The 17755-nt window shown below is 37.4% G+C and overlaps 2 protein-coding genes across 3 annotated transcripts; one reads left to right on the top strand and one right to left on the bottom strand.

The window, feature by feature from the left end:
- Positions 1 to 744: 744 nt before the first annotated feature.
- Positions 745 to 11917, bottom strand: LOC127935270 (macoilin-1-like). 2 transcript variants are annotated; one of them, XM_052532974.1, is made up of 11 exons: positions 11640 to 11917; positions 10434 to 10578; positions 10193 to 10319; positions 8634 to 8757; positions 8023 to 8201; positions 5714 to 6209; positions 5479 to 5637; positions 3397 to 3576; positions 3125 to 3245; positions 2506 to 2680; positions 745 to 2421 (listed from the first exon to the last, which is right to left on the bottom strand). In XM_052532974.1, the coding sequence occupies exons 1-11, from the start codon at positions 11717 to 11719 to the stop codon at positions 2219 to 2221; spliced, it is 1989 nt and encodes a 662-aa protein (XP_052388934.1). In that variant the 5' UTR covers positions 11720 to 11917; the 3' UTR covers positions 745 to 2218. The 2 variants fall into 2 exon arrangements, with proteins under 2 accessions (XP_052388934.1, XP_052388935.1); XM_052532975.1 differs by having other exon boundaries at positions 10434 to 10575; positions 11640 to 11874.
- srfbp1 (serum response factor binding protein 1) lies at positions 11894 to 17445 on the top strand. The gene is made up of 3 exons (XM_052532973.1): positions 11894 to 11996; positions 12761 to 13428; positions 15862 to 17445. Exons 2-3 carry the CDS (start codon positions 12781 to 12783, stop codon positions 17347 to 17349), a joined length of 2136 nt encoding a protein of 711 aa, XP_052388933.1. The 5' UTR covers positions 11894 to 11996; positions 12761 to 12780; the 3' UTR covers positions 17350 to 17445.
- The last annotated feature ends 310 nt before the right edge of the window (positions 17446 to 17755 follow it).

Raw genomic sequence — 17755 nt, 5'->3', positions numbered from 1 at the left:
AAGATATTTCAGAAATGTTAATATATAAGATATTTGCAAGTCTCTCAATATAAGGCCACTGTTTCTAGCAAAGAAACATTGACAAAGCTGGCTGCTTTGCCTTTTTAATTTACAGACTTGGAAACAAACAGCAATAATAGTTATTTCAATAATAATTATAATCAGTGTGAATAATAATGTTAAAGCCTGCTAAATGTTTTCTAATGCATTGTTATAGTATTTTTTTGTTTTATTTTGATGGGTTTGTCTATTTTTTTTTTATTTTTCTATATGGTTTATTATTACATTTTTTAAAGTGTTTTTAAGTGTCAGTTATTTTAGTACTTAAACTTTAAACAAAAATTTGAAATGCTGAGTTAGCAATAAACTGAAAAAAAAAAATATATTATTATATGAAATATTTATTTTGTTTTAGATTATGATAACCCTGCTGTATTTTAGTCAACTAAATCCCACATTAAAATTGATTTTTTTGACTGCTGTAAATATTCTTAGCATTGGCAGGAGTGAAGAAAGGATAAAAAAATAAGTCAACATATAAGTTATGCCCTATTACGCATTTTGAATGCAAAATGAAACCGAAAAGAGTGACCCCATCCTCTCGTAAATATAATTAAAGTATTAAATTTCAATAGCATTTGAATGGTGCAAATTCTCCAAGCAAGTACAGTACTAAGTGTACTTTACACCCCTGTAAATACACATAACATCAATATTTAGCTTTGTTAAAAAACCAAACAGAGAAACAAAGGTGTGTTCTTTACTCTCCACAAAGTTTACCATAAAAACACCAAATGCAATCCACAGTAATACGTTCCCAAAGTAGACAAATAAAAAAAGAAAGCCCCTATAGTAAAACAAGGACTAAACCAAACAAGCACATTCTGCCTGCATCATGACACAAACCTTAAATCACTGAAGAAGAAGTGTGAAAGAGAACTCATTAATGGATTGATGTTTAGGTGTTATCCCGGTCACTGAATGATGTCGCTATGAAATGATGCATGGTTTGCATGGTCCTCAATGCCATTTAATGGTGGAGGGAAAGAAATATTGGCACGTTTTACCAAAAAAAAAATCAAAGCATTCAGTAAGCATTATAAAATGCAATGAGCATGTTAATGTAAATTAGAGATATAACAAAATATCTAGTGGATTATAGTGGGTTTGCTGTGATCGGTATTGTTTTTCCCGACAAAACATGGCAATAAGACGGCAGATTATAAAAAAATAAAATTAGGTTGTGCTGACCAACCAGATTGGTTCTAGGGGTGGACGAATATGGCATGGAAAGTGTGAGAGAATATATTAAACATATTTCAAGGCACTGTGTAATATAACTGGCAAACAAGACATCATATGTTCAGCTTTTCAACTGGTTCCAACTAAATTCTATTTCAATTTTGTCCAGTAACAAAAAGGACTTGCATTGACCGCAAAATACAACATTCCCAAATATTTATGCAGCATATTTGTCAAACAAATACAATGTGAACATTAGTCCCCTTTTTAAATACATTTTTTTTTTCTTTTTTCTTTGCTGGTCTTCAATCTCTTAAAAAAAAAAAAAAAACACATCCACGGGAGATACAGAAACCTAACATTTTTCCAATTCTGATTCAACATCTGCAATGAAATGCTTTTTACCTCCCTTGAAAAACAGAGATGTACAATACTACGCTCATACTTGAACTGAAATGCATTCTTAATCACTCCATTGCAACGAACACAATGTTTTCCATCACAAATACTTCAGTCTTATCTCAACACGTTTTCCCTTTTCTTTTTACATTTAATAAACTTAAAGATGGTACGTTTATACCAGGGAAGTAAAAGAAGTCATGCCACCATTTCTGGCACATAAAACGGTTCAGATTCAACACATGGATGAAAAGGTGCTAAATAAAACCATGAAAGATCTTCATAAAGACCTCACAAAACAAATGGAGGACGTCAAAAAGAACCACAACGGGCTAAAGTGCCGTTAACAAGAAAAGATTTTAGGTGTAAGAGCTTCAAAAGTAACCTAAAAACACAAGGAGGGCAGTTCTAGTAAATGCGACATCCGTTTTCCCTCTACATTTTTCCACTTATTTGATCAACCTCTATACTAACAGAGGAGGGGTAAATCAAACAAAAATACTACCCCATCCCATTGGTTTGCATACTGAACTTCTTCGACTAATCAAAGAGCAAATTGGACGATGTGATTGGACATTCACTTCTTGAGCGGCTGGTAGACGGAGGCATTGGGGTCCAAGCTGGAAGGACTGGTGTCCATGAACTTGGAGGAGTAATGTGGGGTCACAGGGGTCATGCTGTTGGTCTCTGCCGAGTAGGTGATGCTGGGCATGACCGCCATGACCTCTGCGATCTTCTGCTTCAACTCTTTTATCTCCTGCTCCTTCTGCAAAATCTGACCTGTGTGCAGGACAAATAGAGAATAGGGTAGTGAGCGGAAGCAGAAAAGCCTAAGAGATCTCTGAAGACCGGAAGAGGGCAGACCTTGAGCGATCTCCAGCTGTCTCTTGGCATCTCCGAGCGCTGAAAAGAGATCCAGTTTGATCCTGGTCTCAGCACTCAGACTGTTCTCTAGGTGCTGGGTCTTGTCCTGCATGGCCGACAGCGCTGACATCAGAACCTCCGTGTCCTTTTCGTTCTCCTTATATTTGCGTAACTCCTGCACATAGAGTTAAGTATATGAAGGTATGTTTCAGCCAATATGAAACACAATTCATGTTACATCGACAATTTGATGAATTGCTAAGTGAGAATCAATACCAGTCTTAACTTTAAGTACACAGAAAAAAAAAATAATAATAATAATAATAGTATTATTTATATACATACAAAACTTTTTGGGTCAGTCAGTCAGTCTTAATTTATTTTATACATTTTATTTTAGCCATTTTATTCAGCAAGTGTGTATTAAAATAAATATGTATATCGTATAATGCGGTGGAACAAAAATTACAAAGACCAACTTTGTTTTTATTTTTTTTTAGTTTTATTATTCTGTGCCTCACAAAGGCCATCCCTCCCTGAATGCTTTATTCTAAATATTGCTATATAATATTGCTAAAACGCATATTAAAACAGCATGTCAGCAGGGGTTCAGGCTTACTTGCGCTTTGAGCTCGAGCTCTCGGATCGGTTCCTCCTTCAGCTTCATGTCATGTGTGAGCTTCTTGCACTCCGACTCCAGCTCACGTATGCGACTCCTCAGTGAGTCTGTGCACTCTCCTCTGTGAAGGGAGGCGAGAGTCAAGCCCACCAGCACAAAGACACAACGAAAGGAAGATGCACAAACACACACAGCACCAAATAACCAAGTCTATACCACAGAATACAGGGTTGAGACCATATTTTTGGGAGAACTAGTTGTCTGAGCCTTACCTGGAGGCAGCCGCCAAAGCCACACGTGCAGCTGTGGCCTCTTCCATCTTCTTTCTTTTCTTCTCTTCTGCAAGTTGCTTTTCCACTGCGGCTCGCACTTCCTGTTCTGCCTTGAGCCGCTTCTCTAGCTGCACAATCGTTTGCTTGTCTTTCTGCTTGGCCTGCACAGCGTTATGAAGCCTAAGACAGAGACACACATAATCAACACATAAACAACTGCAGGTAGAGAGATGGAAATGTGCACCTGATGATACATAGGCCGGTGTTTCCACAAGAAAAGAACGGTTTTTAACAATTGTAGTGATTAAAATACAATTTGGGACCTTGGACACTGACTTTTTTTTTTTTTTTTTTTTTAAATGTATGAAAGGTGTTATACAAAGGAAATCTATTATTGAAAATGATTGATTATGGGATTTACTGGTTAAAAAATAAATTAAATCGGATCTAAATCAGTGTAATTTTAATATTTTTATAGGGTTATACTATTTTTTCTTATATTCTGACCGAGCTGAGCTTCTATTTCTAGAATTTTATTTAAGTTTTAGTAGTAATTTTTTTTTTTGTAATTTTAGTAAATTTTTAATGTGTCATTTTCAGTGGTCATATTGATTTGTTGATCAAATGATTTCATAAAAAAAAAAACTGCAAAAACATGCATAACAATTGCTGAAATTAAATTTTTATTTATTTTATTTATTTTTCATTCGTTTTCAAATTATTGGTCTAAAATTATATCTTCATAAAAAATAAAAACCTGTAAAAAAGTTTTAGATGGAAACTTGATTATGTAATCATATATTACTAATGTTAATCAAACAAAATAAAAAATAAAAATCTCTTGCTGCTCTCAACGGATTCACTTTTTTAGGAATAAATCTATGTACAAGTCTACATAGCGTTTTGTACGTTTAAGTATTATTACTTATTTCTAGCACTTAAAGGATTAATTTTCATTTTTCGGTGAACTATGTAATTAATAACTCACCCTCATGTCGTTCAAACCCGTAAGACTTCCGTTCATCTTCAAAATACAGTTTAAGATATTTTAGATTTAGTCCGAGAGCTCTCAGTCCCTCCCATTGAAGCTGTGTGTATGGTATACTGTCCATGTCCAGAAAGGTAAGAAAAACATCTTCAAAGTAGTCCATGTGACATCAGAGGGTCAAAAAAAAGCAAAAACTACAACTTTATTCAGCATTGTCTTCTCTTCCGTGTCTGTTGTGAGAGAGTTCAAAACAAAGCAGTGTGTGATATCCGGTTCGCGAACGAATCATTCGATGTAACCGGATTCTTTTTGAACCAGTTCACCAAAACGAACTGAATCGTTTAAAACGGTTCGCGTCTCCAATACGCATTAATCCACAAATGACACTCCTTCTAAGTTCAAACAAACCAATATCCCGGAGTAATTCATGTACTCAAACAGTACACTGACTGAACTGCTGTGAAGAGAGAACTGAAGATGAACACAGAGCCGAGCCAGATAACGAACGAACGATTCATTCATTCTCAGAATCAACAATTCAATGGAGGGACTGAGAGCTCTCTGACTAAATCTAAAATATATTAAACTGTGTTCCGAAGATGAATTAATGACATAATTTTCATTTTTCAGTAAACTAACCCTTTCATGTTTTTACACATATGTCCTATTGTTTGTAATTAGTTTATTTGCTCTTATATAGGTGTTGTTGTTGTTTTTTTTTTTTTTTACTAAATGTTAGTTAGGCTATCATTAGTTTTGTGCAACTGAAATTGATTATAAGAATTATGATATTTCAAATGGCATCAAAAATATTGATATCATGAACCCCTTACTTAAAGCAAAAATAACAATATTGTGAAATATATCATTATCATGAAATAGAATTGATCATAATCGCGATATAAAAGGTCACCCCCCGTAAATGATTGTCCCCACCTGCAACCTGTTACTTTTCTCAGCGCTGATTAGGACTGACCAATCACAATGATTGGTGATATCAATGATAATGACACTAGTATTCACCTTTGGTTTTTGGCTTTTGGTATATATATTAACAAGCACTTTTATTATGCTTCAAGCAGGTGATTTCTCACTTGTTCTGCAGCATCTCGTTCTCCTGGCGGAGCTGACCGAGCTCCGAGCGCATGCTCCTCTCAGCGCTGCTCAGGGAGCTGATCTGACTGCGCAGGTCTTGCTCCACCTGTCTGCTCGCCTGCAGGTCAGCCTTCAACTTCTTTATGTCCTGCTCAAGCCTGCCAGACAGAGAAGAGGGGAATAAACGGGACGGATTCACTCAATGGCTGAATCGGAGCACAGTAGGAGTCTTACCGCACTAATGCTTCGGGCTTACTGAGCTGGTTGTTAGGTATACAGTTCTCCATCAGATCTCTGTGAGGTGCAAGGTTCTTCCCTGCACACTTCTGCTTCTTTTCACTCCTACTGGACGAGGAGGACGGTACGCTGCCATTGGTGGAGGTGTGGCTGTGGGGGGAGGAGTTTTTGTAATGTTTGGAGGTGGCAGAGCCTCCGCCTCCACCGCCTGCCTCCTCTTTCTGGAACAGGTTCTCGGCACTGCTGCCAAGCTCGTTGTTGAGTCTCTTAGTGTTTAGGTGGTTCTCCATATACTCAATGTCTTGTAGTTTAGCATCCACAGTCTGAAGGATGTTGTTGTTTATTCCTATGCTGTGCTGCTGCTGCTGTTTTTTGTCTTTGGCCTTCTCCTTGTACTCCAGTTCAGGCAGAGAGACGGGAAGTTTCTTGGGAACAGCAGTGCCGTTCTGAGCCACTATCAACGAGTCTGCTTCAAACAAGCCTTTTGAGGGGGCTGTCAAATGAATGAGATTTCAAGGTTACAAGGCAATGCTGTTTGACAGGTAGGACTATAAATGAAACACGTCGGAAAGCATCATGCAAATGAATAGCTTATGAAGTACAATCATACTGATATTATTTTTGCAGTATGTTTAATGTGCAGAGTATGAAAATCTTCTGTATGCATGGATTACCTAGATACTATTAGGTAAAATCTCTGGTTTACGTCTGAAACCTACTGACTGAGTACATTTTCTGACATTGCAATGCTCTAAATTTGACCCTTTCATTCCCAGCGTGATGAAAGAACCGTGATGATATCAAGGTATCAACCAGGACTTTTACCATCTCTTCGAATGAGCTGGCAAAAATTAAAAAACATTGTTTTTTATAAAACTGCTAAATAAACTTTTTATGACAACTGGTTTCCATTTGTTGAATTAATCATGCAATAAATATAGTTTGAAATATTTCAAATTCATTGTACAGTTTCACATAATAGATCAAATATATTACTAAACATATAAACTACTGTTCAAAGTTTGGAATGGAGTTAAGATCCAGTCTTCAGTGCCAATCATTCTAAAGTTGATTTGCTGCTCAAGAACCATTTCTATTTCTTTATATATATATATATATATATATATATATATATATATATATATATATATATATATATATATATATATATATATATATATATATATATATATATATATTTAAGAACCATTTTTTTCATGATTCTTTGAGAAATAGAAAGTTTAAAAGAACAGCATTTATTTAAAATGTATATTCTTTTGTAACATTATAAATGTCTAGTTGTCACTTTTCATACATTTAATGCACCCTTGCTCAGTGTTAAAAAAAAAAAAAAAACAAACAAAAAAAAAAGTTTTGACCCAAATCTTATTGATCTCTCACTTTTTAACAGTAGTGTAACATTTTAAATGATTCAATTCAAAAATCATATATACATCATGGATGATTTTTTTTCTTTTTTTTTCCGTCTTTTCGTTCCTCTATAAAAGCCCAATTTCCCATGCAAATCATGAAAATTTGTGTAATGTGATATTTGCAAAATGGTTGATTTATCGAAGTATCTTTATTCATGTTTTCAAAAGCATGAAAGAGAACTTGTGCTGCTCCTCATGAAGAGATATGCACTCCGAGAAAGAACACAACACGGACATATAAAGTCCTCTTTAGCTCAAGGTGTGCGCCTAAACGCTCAAATACATTTATAACGTAATGAGTTGAGAATGAAAATACACGTGTAACAGTAATTGGGATCCGTGCAGCTCTTAAAGTGACAGCGGGCTATTTTTTTACGTTTGATTATTCATTTCTGTAGGCTGTACCACACTACATGAACTTTCCAATATAAACTAAAATAAATACAAAACTAGAGCCAAACTAATACCGAAATGAGACTTTAATGATAAATGGAATACTGAGTAAATGAAATCATACTGCTTGAGACTTCCACTAAAAAAATAAAAAATAAAAACACCTTACAGCACCGTTTGTTTCAGGTTTCTTTTTATTCTATTGTCTTTGTCCTTTGCCTTTTTTTATTACTGAAAGTTTAATTATTTTCAATAATTTTGAGGACTTTTAGTTTGTTTGCAATTCCGCTGGCCTCTACAATGTAGATGTCATAGCATCCTTATTTACAGGAAACAAACATTTGATATGCATCACTATCTTTAAATAGATCACTCATATAAAGTTTTGGTCATATGGACCCCTCATAATCATGTTAAATAATTACAATATTGACCAAAAAAAACGTGATTATGATTTTTGCCATAATCAAGTGCTCTTACCCTCCTCCGTCTCTCGCTCCGGTCTCTGAAGCATCTGTTGTTCTGGAGGCAGGGCCTGCTGTAGGAGCTGCATGTAAAACTCATTTTCCTTCTGCACCTCCTTTTGCTTCCGCAGACGTATCTTATAGCTCACATAACTCTTGAATCCGAAGCCCAGCGTCACCACGGGATAGCCAATGCTGCAATGAAAGGGTTAGAACAACATGTTACAGAAAACAGAAAAAAGAGGTACAACTAGTGATGACTCAACATCAGACACACTCCCATGTGCTGCTATAGAGACGCCACCAGTGTGTTTACGAATACAAAGCTGACTCTGCGTCATAAGTAGTACAGTTACATCAGCTATGTTTAATAATCAAGAACCTGTGAAGCATAATGTGGTGTGGCTTTGTGCTTGACAAGATATTTCACCCAAAATTATGCAAGCCTTTATGACTTTCCTTCTTGCATGCAATTCAAAAGGATAAATTGTGAAGAAAGTTTTTATCGTTTGGAAAAGCACAGCATGAACATACTTTTAAATCTCTCCTCTTTTTGTTCCATGACAGAAAGTAGATCATAAAGGTTTGGAATGACGTGAGGGCGAGTAAAATGCGAGCAAAGCTTACCAGTGAGCTGCGAATGGACGGCAAAGGTCTACGTGAAAGTGTTTCAAATCCTTGAATCGGATGGCTGCTTCGATGTAGACGAAGAGAATCCAGAGCGAGACAGTCGGCAGACACACACCTCGCTCTGAAAATAGAACGAGAGAGAGGGAAAAGTACATTTAATGTTCGACAACTGAACTCTAGTCTGCTGTAAATAGTTATGACATTCTTATATGGCATATCTAGGAATGCATAATAATTCAAACGATAATGACTTCTAGTGCATTAGTGACCTTGAGAGCTTGTACAAAAGGCTACCGGTTGTTTTCGGAGATCGATATTGCAACCGGTTTCACAAAACAAGCTCTAGGCTGCAAACAAAAGCCTAGTTTGCTGGAAGAACGCTCTCTTGTTGAGGCACGCTGCAAGTTGTGTGTCAGCAGGAGCAATCACAGTCACAGCTCAAGGCGTATTCAAGGAACAATCATTCAGTCTCAGCAATTCTTTTCCTCCTCTATCCTGAGGTATCGCTGAATCAACCCAAGAAAAGGACATATAATGACCAAAGCACTTGAAAATCCATGAAAAAGCTCTGCTGTTCACTCAGAGATCGAATACAAGAGCAAGGTGCATGCGCATATATATATGTATTTATTTATTTATTCAGCAAGTATGCTGAATATATTCAATTGATCAAAAGTAATAGTACAGACATTTCTACTTCAGATTATTACATTAGCATGGTTTCTGAAGGATCACGTGACACTGAAGACTGGAGTAATGATGCTGAAAATTCAGCTTTCCTTCACATTTCAAAATGCATTCAAATAGATTAATTTAAATAGTTATATTTCATAAGATTACTCTCTCACTGCATGTTTGATCAAGTTAAAAGAAAAAACATTTTTGAACAGTACTGTTACTGTACATAAACTATGATGCGTGTGATGATTGTATGTAGGTCATGCAGCAATTTTGTAGTCCAAAACAATTTTCCTCTCGAGGACAATAAAGTATACTACTATACTATGTCAATCACCAACAAGTGCTTTGGAGAGAGAGCGAGAGAGAGAGAAAAAAAAAAGGAAGATACCACTTGCTCTTTCTTCTTTTTAATGCAATTAAACACATTCAAGATAAAGGACTATCCAGAGAGATCTAAAAGCTCTTTCAACATCTCCCTCTCTAGTAACTGCCAGAAAGTGAACAGTTGCGTAATATTTAGCAGAATGCTCCTGAATTATGCCCCTGAATAATCAGCGACAAAGGCTTTAGGGCGCTTAGATGCCAGCAAAACCTCCGACAGATCATTTCATGGACAGAAATGTGGAACAAACTGGGACAGTTGAAACAAGAAAACAGTCGATTGGGTTCCTAAAAGCACAGCTGGATACACATTAATCCAGTTTTCATTGGTGAACAACACATTTCTTCCATACGTTCTCTGCAAATGCACCATCCATGTCCAAGCAACGGATTCTCAGTGTTCCCAAATTTAATCAACTCTAGAGTGTAAGCAGCTTTACTCCTAAAAAGATACTGATGGGAAGTCAGACGGGGCTTGAGCGATGTTGACCCACCTGTATGCCACACGTACTGTACCCAGACATACGTGCTGGCGGCGAAGAACAGCCATTGCTTGGGGATGAACAGCAGGCAGATGATGTCTGATGTGAATGCGACACACACAAAGAACACAGAGAACGCCTGTGGAATCAGATGAGAGGAGTAGAGACGGTCGATTTAACCAGTGTAAAACATGTCATTCAAAGAGATACACAGTGCTGGTTTACAAAGAACCGAGCAGGGTCACATACTCACCAGTCCCTGATATCTAAAGGAATCGTAAACGCTCCTGATAAAGAGCCAGAAAGGCCACAGGTACTCGAACCTGAACTCCAGCGCGAAATCGGCCAGCAGAACCAGCGCCCAAACGACCAAGAACTTCAGGTACAGGAAGGTACTGCTAGATCAGGAGAAATCAGAAGAAGGGTAAAAACTATTTATTCAACTCTTAAGCAAACCTTTTTAATAAATTACTTTCGATTACTTTTCCACTCTTCCGTTATTACTGCATTTAAGCGCTTAAAAAAAAAAAAAATCTAGGGAGGCTTAATATCAGTATATCAGGTAAATAGAAATGCATACAATTATAAATGCAATTGAATATATATTTTTTTTTATTAAATATTATACTTCTGCATGTGCAAAAGTCTCTAAAAATATAACATTTAATGGAGGCTTGTGCTAGCATCCAAGAAGAGCATAACCACAGAAATTTACATTCACTGCAGACATTTCCATGACTGTTAACAACAGATCACATTTCAATGACTCTTCCAGGTCTACTCCTGACATTTTTAACTGAAAGAACCTCATATATTTAAACTATTCAAATATATTCAGCCAAGATGAGGTTTTGGCTGAGCAGATCTTGGTGGTGTGTATACGTACATACACAAATTTATCAGATGGGTCCACAGATACAAGGCCATGGCCAACACACGGTCATGACGAGAAGCATTAAGTTGCACAGGGTTTAATCTAAACATAGATGAGATCTCATTGCCTGACAGTAAGATCTTGCTGAAGATTTGTAGTTTTGTAAGTGTACCAGCAACAATCCAGTTACCAGTTGGTCAAGCTGTTTTTATATTGAAGCTGGTTGAGCAACTAAGCACCAGCTACCATGATCCAAAACACATTTGCACAAGTAGGATCTTCCAGCAGAACACAGTGATGATGGCTATAAAAAAAAAACAACCGCATAAAAGCATTTATGCCATGGCCAGTACTATGTTATACTTATAATTTCATGTCCTGCAGTATTGAAGCCTATGGATGATACACAGATAGAAGCCAGAGCATCCACGTATACACTAACGTTACACACTCAGGCCGGAGTGAAGGATCACAGTGAATGTCATCTGTATATGACTGTGAAAAGCTCATAAACGGCAGAGCTCCGTTCAGAGACGCCATTACGGTGCGGTTGGTGCCCGGGAGCTTCTCGGTCCGTAACGTTACCTGCTGTGAATACCCTCGGTTATTCGGTTCCGTTTCAACGGGCGACGGAGTTTGCTGCAGTCCGCATTGCGCCGCTTCATCCTCCACCCTTTAGATTCCCTTCACTTTGAACAATCGAGGGGAAACTACGTGACCGTCCTAATACTGATGAGCATCGCTGCGCGAATGCGGGACTGTCAAGTGTTTTCCCACCACTAGACACAAAGAAATAAATAAAAACAGTCCGCGTGAGGCCCTCCCATTTTTATTCTGGACGCGTCGTGACGTAACGACGCTGGACGCTGTGCGCTACGTTCTCAAAGCAAGATGGCGGCGTCCTGAGCAGACTACTCTAATTTTCGTGTTTATTTTGTGAAGGTAAGTGTAAACGTTGACATAAACTGTGGATTTGATGGTTTCCGTAGTAATACTCAAGTAAAACAGGTGGCATGTAGTGTAAACGGGGTGTCTTTTAATAGAGCACTTTGGATCAGGTCAACACATGCCTTCAGCCATGCTCGAGCTGGACGAGAATAAAACACAACTTGTTAGACATGTCGCGAGAATGAATGACTATTTTGATAACATTTTTGCAAGTATAAGTTGAGGGGAAGTTATGACTAGGTTAATTAAGACTGCTTGCTTGTGTTCTTTGTAATTCGCTCACATATTAGTGTTGGTTAGCCTACACCAAATTGGCCATGTGATTGTGTTATTGTTATATTCAAAAGCTAGCTATCTCTATCTGTGTGTGTGTGTGTGTGTGTGTGTGTGTGTGTGTGTGTGTGTGTGTGCGTGCATGCAACATTCTTTTCTTTAAAGTTACAATAAGTGTTTTGAACTCTTCAAGATTGTTTAAGATGATGTAAACAAACATCACTGCAATTATGATGCATTGTTATCGCTGGGCATTTAATGTAATATTCACATTCAGTTTCACATTTCTTGTATTTATAATTTATTACATGTATTATATTTGCAAAATGTTTGTAGTGGTGGTATTTTTGTGACAAATTCCTTGTGTTTGTGAGCAAGTAACAGCCCAGCACTGATATTGAAAAGTTTAAATTGCACGGCTTAATGAGCATGATGTTAAAACATTAGCATGCTGCTCACACTACTTGTTGCTTTTCTCATTTCAGTGTTCAGAGCACACATAAAGATGCCTACAGCACTGAACCTCAGCAATGAGGTGGTCAAAATGAGGCCGGAGGTTAAAAGGGTGAAGGTGCTCATCATCCGGAAACTCATCCGTCAGATCTCAGTCCTGGAGAAGAAGAAAGGTAGCGAGGCAGACTTGGAGAAGCTCCGCAGGCGAGCAACTAGGCTTCGGGAGGAGATCCATGAGCTGAAAGCTGTCGCGCCTGACTGCGTCACCAAGGCCGCCCTACAGAAGGAGATCAGCTTTGAGAAAGTGTGCCGGAATAAAGAGGCCAGCCTATCCGAACGAGTCATCGCCCGCATCGCCACGCACCCACAGTTCAGCAAGAAAATCCAGAGCATAAAGGCAGCCATCAAAGCCTTCAAAGAAGAGAGAATAAATGCATTAAATCCAGAAAAACAAGCAAAAAACAATGCAGAAATTCCAATGATCAAGTCACAAGCAGACAGCGATAATGATGTGGGTTCAGAGAAATCAAACGATGAAGTTGATGATGAGAAACTGAAAGAGGATGACGGTGATAAAAATACAGATGAAGACAGACGAGAGGAAATTGATGTTTCCTCACAGGACAGCCAGAAGACGAGTTTAGAGACAACAGATGAACAGGCCAGCCCTTGCCAGAATGAAGAATCCCTTACAGTTGAGGTAAGTGTGAAGTGGTGTAATATTTCTCTCTGCACACTTATAAATCAAACATTGCTTCATTACACATGCTGTGTTCGGTAAGCTGTGTACCATGACAATAACGTTAGTATAATCTGGCAACACTGTGGCGTTGATAGATGAGTGCCATTTTCTGACTTATTAATTTGGCCAATTGTTTATGTTCACGTTCCCATAACAAAATAAGGATAAAGTCCAAAAATAACCAGACAGTTTAAAATTTTAATTGATTGTTTGATTTAATTGATTGTAATAAAAATGTATTACATGTAATAAAACAGGATATTTGAAACCTTGGGTTTGATGCTGAAAACAAGATTAAATCTGTTTTGTTTTTTAACATAATAATAATAATAAATAATAATAATAATAAAAAGTTTAAAACACAAAATTCATTTCTTCACATTCACTTTTTCTAGTTAAGTATAGATTTATTCACACTAGCATTCAATTTTTTTAATTATTATTATTAATTAAATTCTTTTTTTACAGGAAGGAACCATACAATTTATCAAATGTGACTAAAGACATTTGTTACAAAAACAAACAAACAAGTGTTTTGGACTTTCTATTATCAAAGAATGCTCCAAAAAAATACATCATGGTTTCCCCAAAAATATTAAGCAGCACTACTGTTTTCGAAGTTGATGATAAAAATAATACAAAATGTCTCTTGAGCAGCAAGTCAGCATATTAGAATGCGCAATCATGCGACACTGATCTCACATTATGCTGTAAATTCAGCTTTGACATCACAGGAATAAATTATGACAACACTTTAGTTTAGAGACCAATTCTCACTTTTAAAGGGATAGTTCACCCCAAAATAAAAATTATGTCATTAATAACTCACCCTTATGTCGTTCCAAACACGTGAGACCTCCGTTTATCTTTGGAACACAGTGAAGATATTTTAGATTTAGTCCGAGACCTCTCAGTCTCTCCATTGAAACTGTGTGTACAGTATACTGTCCATGTCCAGAAAGGTAAGAAAAACATCATCAAAGTAGTCCATGTGACATCAGAGGGTCAGTTAGAATATTTTGAAGCATCGGAAATACATTTTGGTCCAAAAATAGCAAAAACTACGACTTTATTCAGCATTGTCTTCTCAAATCGAACCAAACCTAATTGAACTGAATCGTTTAAATGGTTCGCATCTCCAATACGCATTAATCCACAAATTACTTAAGCTTTTAACTTTTTTAACTGAAGATGAACACCGAGCCGAGCCAGATAACGAATGAAAGATTGACTCGTTCTCGAGTCAAGAACCGTTTCTGTCAGACGCGTCTGATTCGTGAACCGAGGAGCTAATGATACTGCGCATGTGTGATTCAGTGTGAAGCAGACTGACACACAGAGCGTCTGAACCGAACTGATTCTTTTGGTGATTGATTCTGAACTGATTCTGTGCTATTGTTATGAGCCCATGTAAACCGAAAGCTTGAATCAAGGGCAATCACCGCCAACGACGCCATTACGTCGAGTGCAAAAGAACCGGTGAACCGTTTTCTTCAACCGGTTTATTGAAGCGAACTGTCCAAGAGAAGTACTGGTGATCCGAAAACCGATGCAACCAGTTCTTGACTCGTGAACGAGTTAGTCTTTTGTTCGTTATCTGGCTCTGACCCTCTGATGTCACATGGACTACTTTGATGATGTGTTTCTTACCTTTCTGGACATGGACAGTATGGACAGTGTGTTCCAAAGATAAACGGAGATTTTACAGGTTTGGAACAACACGAGGGTAAGTTATTAATGACATAATTTTAATATTTGGCTGAACTAACCCTTTAACTAGCTGCTTATTAGTAACATTGCTAGCATATTGTCTATTTTTTAGCATTTATAAAGCACACATTAATGCCTAACACATCAGCATGGCCATATTTTAGAACCCTAAATCCTGACCCATGCCTAAACTTAACAACTACCTGACTAACTATTTATAAGCAGCATATTTGAGGCAAAAGACTAAGTCAAAAGGATAGTTCACCAAAAATGATTAATTTTGTCATTAATTACTCACCCTCACATTGTCCTAAACCCTAAGACCTTCGTTCATCTTCAGAACATAAATGAAGATATTTTTGATGAAATCCAAGAGATTTCTGACCCTGCATAGACAGCAAGGAAACTACCACATTCTTAAGGAAGACATCGATAAAAAAATAAAAAAAAGTCTGTGTGACATCAGTGGTTCAACCTTAGTTTTATGAATCTACAAGAAAATGTTCTGTGCATAAAGAAAACAAAACATTGCAATGACTGTCACAGAAGAGAATAAATTGGTTAATAAAGTTGTTTTTTTTCTTTCTTTGTGCACAAAATTTTGTATTAAATTTTAAAGAACTGTATTACACTAAAGTACTCTTTGCAAGAAGTTTATTCTGAAATAAATGCCTCTTACAGGAATCATCTGAAGCAGTGGCCATCCCAGAGGAGGTGATCAGGATGAGGAAGGAAGTAAAGCGGACAAGGGTGCTGATCATCAGTAAAATGGCAGAGCAAGTGGCTGCTCTGAAGAAGAAGAAGAAAGGTCAGGAATCTGAGGTGAAGGAAAGCCAAGAAAGAGCAACCGAAATCATGAAAGAAATCAAGGCTTTAAGGAGCCTTAAACTAGATCAGGTGACCATGACTGCACTTCAGGAGAATGTTGACCTTGAGAAGGTTTTGCAGGACCCTCAGGCAAGCCCAGTGAACAGAGCCATTGCACATATCTCCACACATTCCCGATTCATCACCAAGCTCCAGAAGGTTAAAGAAGCCATCAAAGAAGAAAAGGCAAAGGCTACTGAAGCTGAGCAGAAAAAGACTGACAGACTGAGTATGATGCAGTCCAAGAGTGAAGACGAGGAACCAGAGGATGACCCCAACAGTGATGACAGTGAGGAGGATGGTGATGTGGCAAAGGAAAAATTTAACAGTCCTACCATTGAGATCCATAAGTCTAGTGTTGCAGAGCTCACAGAAAGTACAGACTCTGATCTCGTAAAGGTGCCACCATCCAAGATCAGCACAATATCTTCAGAAAAATCCAAAAGGGTTGAAATTAAATCACAGAAAGCAGAGGCCACGGCTCTAAACGTCCAAAGTTCTTCTCAAAAGTCTTCAACCGTAAGCAAGAAGAATGCTGGTAAAGCAAACAACGAATCTGAGACCACCTTAAAGCCACAAAAGAAAAAAGACCTACCTGAGACCAAGAGGGCTGAGGAAGAAAAGGTCGATGAAGAGAGTGATTTATCAGATGAGGAGGAAGAGAAGGAATATTTCGACGACAGCACAGAGGAACGTTTCCATAAGCAGTCGTCTCAGTCTGAAGAGAGTGATGACGATGACTTCTTCCTGGGTAAAGTTAGCAAATTCAAGAAACGGAGAAGCAACCAAGGTAAAGTCGAGGAGAAAAAGAGTGAGCTTCAAACAACTGACAAGGAGGCCACCAGCAAACCTCATGAGACAAACCGTGGCAAATTACAGCCTGTGTTTTGCTCAGCGTTGTCCAAATCTAGTCTGTCCTCTCAGAAATCGAAGTTTGGCTCCCGCAATGATAGCCTAAGACCTCCTCGATTCCAGAACCAGAGGAAAGGCCCTGAGGGTAGGATGAAAGCAGCTCAGTATAAAAGCCGAGACCTTGGTGCTGACAGGAGGACGGGTCCATTCAGTCCCAACAGACAGACTTTTAAAGTTGCTGGACAAAGGCAGGCGGGACCTTTGGGGGCAAGGAGGGGAAGGCCACAGTTTGAGCAGAACCGGAATCCTCGAGGTCCACCTGCCAGGATGTCAGAACCACCCCAGCAGTCCCTTCATCCCTCATGGGAGGCTAGCAGAAAGAGAAAAGAACAGCAGGCACAAATCACAGTCTTCCAAGGGAAAAAGATCAGATTTGATGAGGATTATTAAGAAGAATCTGCTCAAATTCATTTGATGCGTTTGATTTAAGACTTAAAAAATAAAGGAAAATCCTTTGACTTTTTATTAAAACACAGATGTAAACCACATTTGTTCTTTGTTTCTTTGCAATGTTCAAAGCTAATGTGAATTTATTGTCATGTCCTATATATATATATATTAAATTAAATTTATATTTAAAATGTGTGTGTATATATATATATATATATATATATATATATATATATATATATATATATATATATATATATATATATATATATATATATATATATATATATATATATATATCATAGATAAAACTGTGTAAAAAGTGCTTTTTTCTTCTTTAAAATAAACTCCCTCTGTGTTATTTTAGTATTGTTTATGTTTATAGTATTTAATATTTTGAATAAGT

This window comes from Carassius gibelio, chromosome A19 (genome assembly GCF_023724105.1).
Source record: "Carassius gibelio isolate Cgi1373 ecotype wild population from Czech Republic chromosome A19, carGib1.2-hapl.c, whole genome shotgun sequence".
Lineage (NCBI taxonomy): Eukaryota > Metazoa > Chordata > Actinopteri > Cypriniformes > Cyprinidae > Carassius > Carassius gibelio.
The sequence above is the reverse complement of the archived record's forward strand: the minus strand, read 5'-3'. Positions and strand labels throughout refer to the sequence as shown.

Bases quoted from the DNA above. Each gene is read 5' to 3' on its own strand.
- srfbp1 (XM_052532973.1), top strand. From the start codon at position 12,781: ATGCCTACAGCACTGAACCTCAGCAATGAGGTGGTCAAAATGAGGCCG. The intron at 13,429-15,861 runs GTAAGTGTGAAG...TGCCTCTTACAG, and splicing joins AAGAATCCCTTACAGTTGAG to GAATCATCTGAAGCAGTGGC.
- LOC127935270 (XM_052532974.1), bottom strand. From the start codon at position 11,719: ATGAAGCGGCGCAATGCGGACTGCAGCAAACTCCGTCGCCCGTTGAAA. The intron at 3,246-3,396 runs GTAAGGCTCAGA...CTCCCTTCACAG, and splicing joins GCTTTGGCGGCTGCCTCCAG to AGGAGAGTGCACAGACTCAC. The intron at 2,422-2,505 runs GTCTGCCCTCTT...TCCTGCACACAG, and splicing joins ACAGCTGGAGATCGCTCAAG to GTCAGATTTTGCAGAAGGAG.